The sequence below is a fragment of the Cryptomeria japonica genome, chromosome 3, assembly GCF_030272615.1.
Source record: "Cryptomeria japonica chromosome 3, Sugi_1.0, whole genome shotgun sequence".
In the NCBI taxonomy this organism is placed as follows: domain Eukaryota; kingdom Viridiplantae; phylum Streptophyta; class Pinopsida; order Cupressales; family Cupressaceae; genus Cryptomeria; species Cryptomeria japonica.
The window spans coordinates 8,130,256-8,143,498 of NC_081407.1; the positions used below are offsets into that span (position 1 = coordinate 8,130,256).

The 13,243-nt window shown below is 37.6% G+C and overlaps 1 protein-coding gene across 1 annotated transcript; it reads left to right on the forward strand.

Moving 5' to 3' along the window:
• The first annotated feature begins 11,204 nt into the window (after positions 1 to 11,204).
• Positions 11,205 to 12,459, forward strand: LOC131065651 (RING-H2 finger protein ATL68). Its single transcript, XM_058000231.2, has one exon. It carries the CDS (start codon positions 11,548 to 11,550, stop codon positions 12,145 to 12,147), a length of 600 nt encoding a protein of 199 aa, XP_057856214.1. The 5' UTR covers positions 11,205 to 11,547; the 3' UTR covers positions 12,148 to 12,459.
• Positions 12,460 to 13,243: the final 784 nt, after the last annotated feature.

The window sequence follows — 13,243 nt, forward strand, 5'->3', positions numbered from 1 at the left end:
GCATGAGGTTGTGTATCGAGAGGGTAAGAGCATGGCAGTAGGGGTGTTAGTTTTGTAGATATGGGCATGGGAGCACATCCTAGTATGCAGGCCGATAGTAGATGATTCTAGAGAGATGCACCAGCCCATTGTTTATTTCTATTTAGGTTATGTTTCTTAGCCCTAGCTAGGTGAGATGAACTACTAGAGGAGACAACTGGATGATTTGATCATGGTAGTATTGAGACCGTATAGGGGTCTGGAGCTGTGGGATGATTAGAGAGTGCAAAGGAAGGATATGTTCATGACTAGACCTCTCATCAGCTGATCAATGTCTATCATTGAGCAATTTGTAGTATCCAGGGTGATGAGGTAGTATCACAGACCACAGGGTATATCTCAAGATAGTATGGAAAGGAGGAGAGATCAGGATAGGCTCTGAGGTTATCATATGTGCTGAGAATGCAGGAGTTAGTTGATTTACAGTGATAGAGATGGGATTATTTGGAGGATGTTGCAGATGTAGGGGTATTGCCCTAGCATAGTGATTGGTTCCAGAGACATCCATTTCCTAGATTCACATATCCCAAAGAGCATGCACCTCTCATAGAGGAGGTCAAGGATGAGGCACTAGTGCAGATACAAGTACCAGGTCAACTACAGGGATGAGGATAGGTGAAGGGATGAGGACAGGTGTAGGGATCAAGAGCGGATGCACCTAGGCGGGCAGGGGGTGATCCTGGGGCTAGTAGCAGCAGGATACCAGCTGGAGTGAGACAGTGGCAGAGAGGGGAGGGTGGATCCCTAAGGGTTGTTGGTGTTGAGGTTGGCAATGCCAGGGCAGAAGAGGGTGGAGGTGAGCAGGAGAGAGTAGCTCCTAGGTAGGTGAGGAAGCTGAGGGATGAGCAGGGACGCGGAGAGCAGGGATACCAGATGCAGCATGGTTGTTGAGATCAAGGGTGGCAGGCTTGCAGTCACAGCTGATAGTGGCAGAGATGCAGCTGGCAGAGCGAGATCGACAACTTGCTGAGGTCAAAGAAGAGCGTGATCAACAACTTGCCAAGGGCATAGCAGAGTGTGATCGATAGCTTGTTGAGGTTAGAGCAGAGCATGACTGATGGCTTGCTGAGGTTAGAGTAGAGCATGATCGACAGCTTGTTGAGGTCAGAATAGAGAAGGATGCACTTTAGCAAGAAGTGTTACATCAGATGAGTCGGGCAGTGTATTATGTTGCATCTTATAGTGTAGCAGACCCAATTGCGCATCAGGTTCTCTTGTATTTGCAGTATATGGCTCGATCTATAGGAGCTAGGGCACCTAGACAGGACGTCGGTCAGCAGACACCACCTCCTCCACCTGGCGATGAGGGAGAGGCAGAGGGCTAGTTTTTTTATATCTCCTATATTTTGTTATATACCCCATTTTTGTAGCCTATACGATTCTTTCTCCGATGAGACATTATATTTGATAGTTGATATCATTTGTACTCTAAGACATTAAGATTATGATGATATATACGAGATCTTGATTTTATTTCATCGTACTTGTGTTGATTAATTATGAGATGTCTTTCTATATGCTTTATTCTATATGTATGCATATCTTTTTCAGTATGGATGTATGTAATGCAGATGAATATGCATTTTTATTTTTGTTTCTTTTTTTATATGAAAATGGATGATGAAAATGAATAACTAGTAATGCAATGTTTAGTTTTCTTCATGCAATGATATGAATACAAATAAGTAATAATGAAATGCATGGATCTATATAGGATGGTCATGTATGCAACTAACATCTCAATACACAAGTACTCAATTAGAGAAACGATGATGAAAAAGAGACCACTTAGTTGAGAAAAGACGATTGCCTCAGACTCTCATTCAAAAGATAAAGAGATCATTGTTATCATACCAAAATCACTTGAAATGCATAAAATTTATAATGAATGCAACCTAAACCTAGTCACTGGATTTGGTATGCTTATTTTTCATCACTGAGTGATTTACAAACACAACAGGTAGAATAGAGTTCCTTTCTTTGCATATGCAATATTAATTATCTTGTCCGCAATACCCTTTGTTCATTCATATCCTTGGATAGATTACGCATGCATCCGGATTGCACTTTAAATAAATTCCCTCAAACAAGCAAAGAAATGACTCCAACCTCCCTATAGCATACAAATAAGAGGAGTCAAGGTATGTGTGACGATTTCACCTTGATGTGAAGGCACTTATCACAGACACCCAACTAATTAGATGTTTCCAAATCATCGGATCCATTACTACAAGCAAAAAACACGGAAAAGTATTATGCCCCCAATCCTTGCTCCTCTTAGTTGAAATAGACTTCCTCGAGTTACTCAGAGGGAATAATAAGTGAAATACAATGTAAAAGACAACACACAAAGAAAATTTCATGCATATCTCAAACAGTTTAGTGATTGTTTTTAGTAGTCTTGTTTTGCTAGTGTACTCAGTGATAAAAATCTTCAGTAGTTAGGAGATAGGTGACTGACTCAGAGTAGATGACCGGGTACTACTGACTAAAAGATGACTTGGTTGATACTGCTTAGGACATGTAAATTTCTCATTTGATTACCCTAAGACTAGGAAATTGATCGGTTTCAATCCATGAGGGTTCCAAAAGAACCAGGATGTCACAAAAGTGACTAAAATATATGTACAAGTGAAAGCAAAAAAGTAGGAAAGAGGGAATAAAAATGGGAAATATCAACGTTTGGCTTATAGATGGAGCCCTTGAGTACAAGAGGCACCTATTTACCAAGTTTTCACCTGCTTGGTGAAGATTTTTTCTATTTTTTTTTGTCTCAACCCCCAACTTGGCTTGGACCATATGTGATCACTTCAAAATATGGAGTGAAAAGAAAGACAAGTTTGAGCCTAATCGGCTTGGACCATATGTGATCACTGCAAAATATGGAGCAAGTGCCTATCAATTGGCCACTCCCAATGGTGAACTCTTGGATGATGCTACGAACATCATGCACCTAAAAATATTTTATGCCTAGTCCTTAAAGATCACCAGTTTTCAAAATCAAAAAGTTAAAAAAAATTTAAAAAATCGAGAAAAATACAAAAAATGAAAAATGAAAAGTCAAAGAAAAATCAATTCGCCCATCAGTGAAAACCACTTTGTGGCACAATGGGCAAGTACCTTGGTGAAAACCTAGTTTCAGGCATCAAGGTAAATAAGCTAGATCCATCATCTGCTCGAACAAACTGGCTTTTTAATCCCCACCCCCTAGTCTCATGGTTTTGCCACTTTTATAGTGTTCATGAGCAAATTATACTTTGCACCATACCCTTTCCTCCCATCTACCCACCTGGTATCCATATTCCATAAATCAAATAATCTGGCATGCAACTCCCAAGTGCACACCTATGGAGATGATCAATTTAAATGTGCGAAATTAATTGACATTTCTCAAGCAATCAGATTCGTTGTTCCAAATTCTCTGATGTGACATGAGTCATCCTATGATCCTCCACTACCCCCCATTTCCTCCCACCCACCCACCCAATTCCCATAATCTATAATAAAAATTGAATATTCTAACATCTTCCGCAACCCAGCAATGATGAAGATTGTACAACTTTACTTGCCAAATAAGGGCATTTGTGCAGTATGACTGACGCGTTGATTAACCATCATTGCCCTTGCTTCACTTGCAGTCGGTTGTCTCCTTCATTCTATAAGAAAAGCAATCATGTGACACTACATTTCGCTCTTTAATCCACGCCATTGCATAAACCTCCACCACTTCGCTAGCGGATATCAAGGTTATTTGTATCTTCATGAAATGATAAGTCTTTGTCCCAACCATGAATAAGGATCATCCCAACACACTAACCTTTCGTCCCACCATCCTGAGCTTTCCGCCCATCACACTGAGCTTTTTCCCTAATATATTGAGCTTAACCCCCAATTTCTGAGCTTGAGCTTCTTCTTGACTTGTGTGTCATCCAGGCACTCATTCACATGAGCTTCTTCAAATCTTTGCATTCACCATTGCATCCCCATGTCTATGTCCATACCACCTGCTCTATTGTCTTTTCATTCCCATCAGTTACTCTTGCCCATTAGAATGAATCCTTCCCACGTCCGACAAGTTATCCATAATCCTAAGTCTTACTCTTGGCAAGACATGTGAGTTGGCCTTGTGCATTTTGTTTGCATGATTTGGTATTCGCTATGATTTGCATCATTTTGTCCTACGACTACTCCTATCTAGGCTGTCAGGATCATTCTATATCTTGGTATGTTTTGGGTGGATGTATACTGGGGCATGTCTTTGTGGTATGGCGTGTTTGATGGTTTTTCTTGCATGAACCTACAACACTATATCTACATCTATATTGTGTTTACATAGTTGTGTACAAGGGATACCTATATTATGAGAGTCACTCTGATAGTTCTGATACTTAATATAAGTACAAATCCAATAGCCAACAAGATGAGAAGGGGGGGGGTGAATCATACAAACTTAATCATCCATAAAAACATTAGATTCAACCTCGGTAACATATATATTAGTAATATAACCAAAACTGTTAAGCATGCAAACTTAAAAGCGTATGAACAATATAAACCTCATAACACTAGATTTAACGTGGAAACCCAAATAGGGAAAAACCACTATGGGATTTTGGACCCACTAAGAAATATACTCTTCTAGAGTATGCTCGGTTAAAAGCAAATCATGTTAAAGATTACAAACACATTGCTAGATGTGACCCGGTTAAGGGATTTCCCTCAGATCTATTAGGATCTTCACCTTGTTAGAAGTGGCCTTGTTAAAGGATTTCAAACACTCAATAAGAATGTCAACTTGCTAGAGGATTTTACAAATAAGACTGTTAAGTCCACTCGGTTAAGAGATTTTCTGCTACTTCTCAAAATAACAGTAATAAAAATATGTCTGCAACTTCACATCTAAAAATGCTAAAGTAGATTCCCATTTGTTCAATACAATTTAGACACAGAACTAATCTTGTCTATCTACTGGGCATCTATACTTTGTTATTCTAACAGGTCTTCAAGCTTTTGTGCTCGGTAATCACTATGTAGCATCCCTGTGCATACACTTGCCCGCATGCATTGTTTATCAACAGTTTCCTATTTATAAACAATCTTCCAACCACTTAATCTCCTTGATCACATTTCCCATGATCAATCATAGCCATCAGATCTTCAATCTTGTCCAGGTTCAATGTATCCTTCGATCTAAAAATGTTTTACCCCACCTTGGAACTTGCATTTTCACCTTGGAACTTGTGTTAGGGTATTGCGGTTCAATCTGAGCTGTAGATCTTCCTGCCAATCTTTCTTTACCATAGATTCTTTAACAATATTCACACATGACTTACCAATCATTAATCTGTTCCAGCTCATTAGCTTCCTTCATTAAATATCACATGTAAACATTTAATGCATTCTGTTATAGCTTGGTTACAACTCGGTTACAACTAAACTTCACTCAGTAGACATTCCGCCTTCATTAACCGATATCGATAACCTTAGGGTTTACCGACTAGGTTCCTTAGGGTTTACCGACTAGGTTCCTTAGGGTTTACCGACTAGGTTCTTTTCTTGATAAGCATAATTTTGAGACCTTGTCCTAAATATTTCAGTGTCGAAGTCTTCATGAATCCTAACTCCTTTGCTTGTTAGCATGAGCATGTATTTTTCTTTGTCAGCTTCTATGATTCTTTCCATAAGTTTTTGAAATGAAAGTTTTTCTTAACATTCCTAAAGGAGCTCCTCAATGATCTTTGTTTCTACTAGATCTGTATAATCGAACAGGTTTGATAATCTTCAACCCAACTGGACTCTGGTTGTGATTCGCTTTGTTTGTTTCGTTGAGAGCGAGTGACAATAGGCATCTAGTAGAAACTTTCTGTGACAAAGGGGACAAACTCCTCTTCTTCTTCTTGTTCGGGGGTTGGTGGTTCAAATCGATCTATGTTATAAGTGATGCAGACTTCTAGGAAGAAAGATGGTTGATCTTTCCTCCATGATTAAAGCGTTGGCTGAATGCTGATTTTTGGCAAAAGGCTCTGCTTCTTAATGGTTCTTTGTCAAATTCGTTTGACTTGGCTTGAAGATACAACCGCATATGACGAAGAAAAGTGCGATGTGATTTGAAGAGTTGACGATTGATATAGAGAAATTTGTTTCATTTGGCAAGTGTTTTGGAACTAGGTTGTCGTTTCTTCAACTTAGCATTGTGATGAAGACTTTTTATTCTCAAACTATGAGGAGTGGTCATACACGAGTGATCAATGGTTTCCTTTGATTTGTTTGGATTGAGATACTTTGTTTGAAAACTTAAGCCTACTTTTATCGAGTAGAGGTTTAGATTCGCCTCTATGACAAAGTGCGTCAAATGATATGGAATAAGAGTTTCCCGGTATGGAGACTCGATTTGACAACTTAAGTTTAAACTAGGTGTGTTTAGTTGATGGAATCCGTTAGATGGCGGACCTTTTGATCAATGTGATGATACTACCTGATTCTGATAGGATAAATTTTTTACCCCTAGTTAGTTTTGGATTTGACAAATGTTGTTCTGAGAATGACTTGCTTGATTGTTTGGAATATTTCCTTGATGTTCTCTTTCAAATTTTGATTGGTGGGTTTGACTAAGAGTCCAAAAGGGTATCTGAGACTGATGATAATTTTTTTCAAAAATGCTCAGTTTTGCTCTCTATTTTTCCAAGTTTTACCTATGCGCTAAGACAAAGACTGGATGCACTACTGTGTGATCCAAATGCGCTATTAAAAGCCACCAATGTGCTAAGCTTCCTATGTTATGCGCTAAACCAGAGTTTTGAATTTTGCTTTGACAGGGATGATTATGCCCTATTATGTCCTTAAGACGCGTTAATGTTTAGACTCAAAGCAGTACAATTTGCCCCTAATGCGCTAGGTTGATGCACCAAAGCGCTAATATGGTAACATAAAGCGCTAGTGAAAAGTTTGTTAAAATTTCAAACCGTGATGCACTATGTTTCAGATGGTACATGTTAAAGTATGCTCTAGATGCGCTAGGAGATTGCTCCTATGCGCTAAACTACTTTGTTTGTTCTGTTTTTGGCCTTGTTGGAATTTGTCAATACTTTTTTTTATTTTGGATGGATGATTTTCTAAAACTATAAATTGCAAACACAACATAAAAGAGACAACCAATTTTGCCTATTCTAAACAAAGAGTGTATGTTCTGCAAGGATGTGTTCAAATCCCCAATGTTTTCACAGGTTTGGATACAAATGAGACAATTCAGACATACTCTTTATTCAGAGGTCATCAACAATATCATAGCCCACTAGTCTTGATACTCCGTTAGCTCAAACAACCGTGTCACCCCCTAGGGGGCGCCCATTTTTTTTTGCCTTTTGCCAGAAATTAACTCAAAGTGAATTGCTTCACAATTGAGTAGCTATCTTGGGAGATATATGGTGAGTGATCTTGGGGGCGGATTCTTCCCCACCCTTGCACTATGATATTGAGGATGTTTGGATACTGACTCAGCTCAAGGTTTCTATTGCTAAAGTTCGTAATCAGGCTTTCGTTCGGTCTTTAGTGATAAAATCCCTTGGGAGGCTTCCCAACTTTTTGAACAAAGGCTTCATGTATCATAAAAATACTGGAGGAAGGCTAATCACTAAGCAAAACCGTTGAAGGGACTTTCGTCATCCTCCACTTTTGATTATAATGGGTCGAAACACTTGGTGATAAAATCGTTTCCCACTTAGGTCGTTCCCTTCTCACCAACCATTTAAATGGTGCTCTAAAAACAACTCGGGAGGGCAGGCCTGCTAAAGGATGTAAATGCTTGAATTACAGAAAACTTAAGAGTGGTTTGGCTTTTTGATCACCTAGTTAAGGGGAGAGCATATACCTTCCACTTTCGAGACAAGACACAAAATAGTTCTTTTTAGCCTCCAATTCAGTGATTTGCTAACTTCTATTGGGAGATGTTGCTCCAAAAAGGCATGGTGTTCTTTTTAATTTTCAAATCAATGATTTTTTGATCTAAGTAAAGAAATCATGGTCAACAAAACAAATTTTCAATATGGTCAACAAAATAAATTCGATAGGGGAAAGATTTCCCTCTTTTGCTTTATCTAGAATTTGGAAGTGAGGTTCTTTAACTTGTGCAAAAAAATGAAGTGGATCCTTTTAAACCAAAGGATGCTGAGGTTCGTTTTATACTTTGCAAAAATAAAGTTTGTTTTTGTTCTTTTTAAATCCCAAACTGAATTGTTTTTCTCCCTATGAAAGCAAGATTAAGGTTTTTTTGTTGTTCTTTTTAAATAACCCAAAAGGAAAATGAGTTCATTTTTACCAATAAGAAAAATGAAAAATTTCAAATAACTAACTTAGGAAAGTTAGAAACAAGAAAACTTAATCAAATGCCTAAAATAGTAAAAAGAAAACTTCCAATCCTACAAAACAAGGGTTAGCGACCTGCAATCAAAACATTAGTTAGCAAAAAAAAAGAAAAAAAAAAGAGTTTCCAAGGTGGACTTTTACAAGTCTAAGTTTTTGTCTCGGTTAAAACTGTGTTTTTCCCTTTGTCTGTTATGCGCTAATCTGTAGACCCTATGCGCTACAGAATCATACCAATGCGCTAACAGAAGACATGGATGTGCTACGTTGTTGCATGGATGCACTGAACTGATGCTTCAAAGCATTGAGGCTTATCAGGAATCGGCAAAAGTGTTATGCGTTAAGGTTACTACGAAATGTGCTAAGTTTTGGGTCCAACGCACTAAACAGTACTCAAGATGCACTGACAAACAACCCGGATGCGCTAAAGGAAGGCACAGACGCACCAACTCAGCCTTTCCGTGTACCTACAAAGTCAGTCCTACATCAAAAATGGTTTTATAAATGGGGCTATGCCCCACAGTGGGCGCAAAAAATGTGTGCCAAAAAAGTGGGGTGATGAAACGGAAAATACGAATTCAGAACTAGTCCACACACCAATGAGACTCTTGATGCAAATTATGGAGTTATATGGAATAACTCAACTTCCCAAGGGATGTTCCATTGTTCTCTATCTCACAAGACCCCTCAAGCCAATACCTTTGCTCTCATATCACTGAGCAAAGTGACTTAGGGATGACAATCATGAGAATGAGGGATACTTGATCAATCTAACATGAATGCAATTCTAGATATGCAATCCTAGATATTTAACAAATATTAATTAAACTAGCATATACATGATGATAAGATGAAAGGATTAATAAAAGAACTATCCTAACATGATACACTAGCTTAATATGATTATTATGATAATGGAAATACTTCTAAAATGCTTATTAGATTATTTCTATTCAAAGAGAGACTAAAATGCTTGATAAAATATGTATAGATTAGATGCATGAAACTTGGATTATGAAAATGGAGGAATGAGAGCTCTATTAAAAGGAAAAACGGGGCAATGAAGGGTCAGGATTGGATGATCTTATCAAGGGTCAGGATTGAAAGTTATCAATCTATGTTTACAATTCTCACCAATGGAATGATGACAATTGTCAACATAAGACTGTTTGAGAGGGGCTGTAAGAAGCATTAAATGCTTGAGAAGACCTCATGGTTACTTTGGGAGGTAAGGGTTAAAGTTAGGTTAGGGTTATTTAATGGATAAAGCTTTTACCCAAAGGGTAAACTCTTGTGCAAAGGTTAAAGGGATAACCATGGTCAAAGCAATGAATGCTTGATGAGACCCTTGTGTTAGATGAGGGTTGAGTTAGAGAGAAAGTCTCTAATCATGCAAGAGGGTTGAATTAACCATTAATGGTTTGGAAGACTTTCAAGGTTAACTTGTTGAAGACATAAAGCCTTTAATGGTTTTCAAAGACTTTGAGGGTTTGAGAAGTGACTTCCCTTTGCTTAGGGATGTGACAATATTTAGTAGATGGGTTAGGCTAATTTAGAAGTGATTAACATAATCTAGAAGGGGGGTTAGAGAGACAAGTGGGAGATGGAGGAGAATGCAAGTGGATGGAGGATAATTTTAATTAAAATAATTGCTTTATTTCAACTAAATAGATGCAATTTGCATAAATGCAAGTGGGGGATTAAAATAAATAAATTAGATTTATTTACTTGCAAGAAATAATTTAATTAAATGTAAATTTGATTAAAAGGGGAGAAAGAGAAATTAATTAAATAAAGTAATTTATTTAATTAAAGGATATGAAAGGCTTAGGTGAATTTAATTAAATAAATTGAATAATTTATTTAATCAAATAGATGAATGTGAATGATTTAATTAAATAGAAGAATGAGTTTAAAATGAATATCAAATATTCACTTAAGAAAGTGGTCATTTTTATACGTCTACACTTCAATTTATTTAATCAAATAGATGAATGTAAATAGTTTAATTAAATAGAAGAATGAGGTTTAAATGAATATTAAATATTCACTTAAGAAAGTGGTCATTTTTATACGTCTACACCCATAATTGCTTCCCACAAAGCTTTCCTTTCCTTGATATCCCTTCGTAGTGACAAAAAACAAAAATCCAATATACCCTAACACTAAAAAAAAGTTTGTTGTTCGTTATTACCTTGCTCCTCTCTCATATATACCAAGTGACTTTTTCCGTTAATGAACCATAAATATTCTTACCCATTATACCCTATTATTTATTTCATTCCCTTATTATCATTATTTGCATATTTACAAATTACTGCAAATATCAAACCTATCAATTTTGGCTTGTAACACCATTAATAATCGACATGACAATCATGGTCAAACTCAATTTGATGTGAATTCGAGGAAATAAATGCCTCCTGCCTGCCTACCTAGCTGCGAGCTTCCGTGTAAAATGGATTAACAAAAGCATTTCTCATTAAAAAACGATTTGAAGAAAGTAAAGCTGGAGAAAAGCTATATAATAGAGTGTTTGACGCTCTAAACAGAATGAGTAAAGAACATATCTGTTCCAATAAAAAATTGAAGTTAATATGATTTCCAAGTGTTGACCCGCTAGGTGTTCACGCATACAATATTTCATACGGCGATATAATCCATCCAGTGCATTAACGCACGCGCTACGGCACTGTCTCTCCATCCAGCATTTCATACTTCCATGAATGCACGCATTACTGCTATATAAAGTCTTTTTCATTAATATATTTAGAAAACGCTTTGGCAAACGCCAAGGATGAAATTGGAATGGTGAAAGAAAGATAGAGTTGGTGAATCAATTTATATTTAAGAAAACACTGTTGGTCATCCTCCACGCGTGTAGAACACATTAAGGCCATCAACGACTAGTAATTTCTGGTGCAGTGCAATTAATTTACTCCCCACAATTTCCTATGCCCTTGTCCACTTGTGCACCGAAGCGGTGAATCAATATCTGTTCCATTCATCTGTACAAAAAGTAGATCAACTAAAGCACCGGTTGCCATTAACCAAATGCAAGAGTTGCTCTGCGTACATTCTATTTAGTTATTAGACTTTTTGTTTAGAAGCCATGGAAAAAGCTCAAGGCACTAAGCCAATATAATAGTAATGTCTACAATGAGCATGAATAATAACACAAGTTTGATGGCCACAGAGAATGTGAGCAAAGTGGGTTTAGGATATGGAATAGCAATAGCAGTGGGAATACTGGTATTGGTGTCTACAATAATGCTTGCCTCTTATGTCTGTGTGAGAGTGCAAGGAGTAAGAGGCACGTTTGGTAATACTAATAATGGTGAGCATTCACATTCAGCAGGAAATATAAATAATAATAACAGTTTATCAGGAATTGGGTCTTCGGTAAACATAATAATTAACTGTATAGAAGGAGGCACAGGAGGTCTGGATGAGAGCACCATAGATTCATATCCAAAGGTGGTGTATTACAGGCGCCAGCAGCTGCCCAGGTCGCAGGACACGTGTTGCTCCATTTGCTTGGGTGAGTACAAGTACAAGGAAGTTTTACGTCTGTTGCCGGATTGTAAGCACTGCTTCCATGCAGGGTGTGTGGATGCATGGCTGAGGTTGAATCCCTCTTGTCCTGTCTGTAGGACGGCTTCTCCGTTACCGTCTCCGTCAGTTACACCTCTTCCCACGCCTCTCTCGGAGCTCATTCCTCTCGCAAGGCATTCTGTTGATGGCCGTTGACCAATCTTGTTACATCAGGTAGCACAAAAATTCTTTCAATTTGGAGAAGAATTCAGGCATTTTGATTAGGTCAGAGTTTTTATTGAAGTAGGGATAGTTTACATCACTTCAATACTGCCTATGGTCTAACCAAATGTTACACCCAAAGGTGCCATTGTTAACAGACTATGAAGGTGAAGGTTTGTGGTTGAAGATGCATGAAAACCAGAATATGTCTCTGGATGATCTTGTAAGGCTGTGCCTTTTTGCTCTTCAGATTTGTACTTATGCCAAGAACATAATGTACATTTTGGACCATTTATTCATTTCATACCTAGGTAGCTTGATGGGTTTTTTTCTTTTCTTTTCGTTTTTTCCTTTTTTTTCTGAAAAGCTGTGTAGATGGCCAAAAGATTACGTATAAATGACTGAATGATTGTGTACATCTTACATTGTTCAAAGATTACATGATGCGAGCAACATGGATTAGTGCAATCTAAGCCTTGAGGAAATTTATAATTATTACTCACAAAAACTGCTATTGAACTACCCAATATGTTGTTCCATATGCTCAGAAAATTTTAGTATTGTTTTGGAGTCTACTGTGTATTTTAGTAGTGCCCGGTTAGTCAGAAAAACAGTGGCAAGATAAGCTCCTGTCCAATGCATCTTTGAAAAGAAGTTGTAAGCAAATATCATGCAGTAGCAGTGGCGCGTAAAACACAAACTTTTAAATTGTGTAAGTGGCCCCATCAACGTTTAGATCTACTTATAATTTGCACATTCCCATTTTATCACCGTGTGTTGTTGTAAGAGTTCATCTCTATTCCAGAGGCACAATGGGTGTCCTCTGCATGGTTTAGATTGTGATTGCTTCAATACCCAAGTTAAACCAGAGTTATACGCTTAGGGCTCCCAGCGTGAGCAAAACTCAAATCCTCTTATAACCACAAATTAATCAAATGCTGTTACTGCTGAGCTATTAGCCTTTGATGTAGTTTGCAATGTAAATAGCTGGACCAATGCACACAATTAAATAAAATCAAGGCTTGCTTGATCTTAACACTGATCCCATTTATGTTGACAGATTTTTTAATCTAAATTTCAACATCTTACA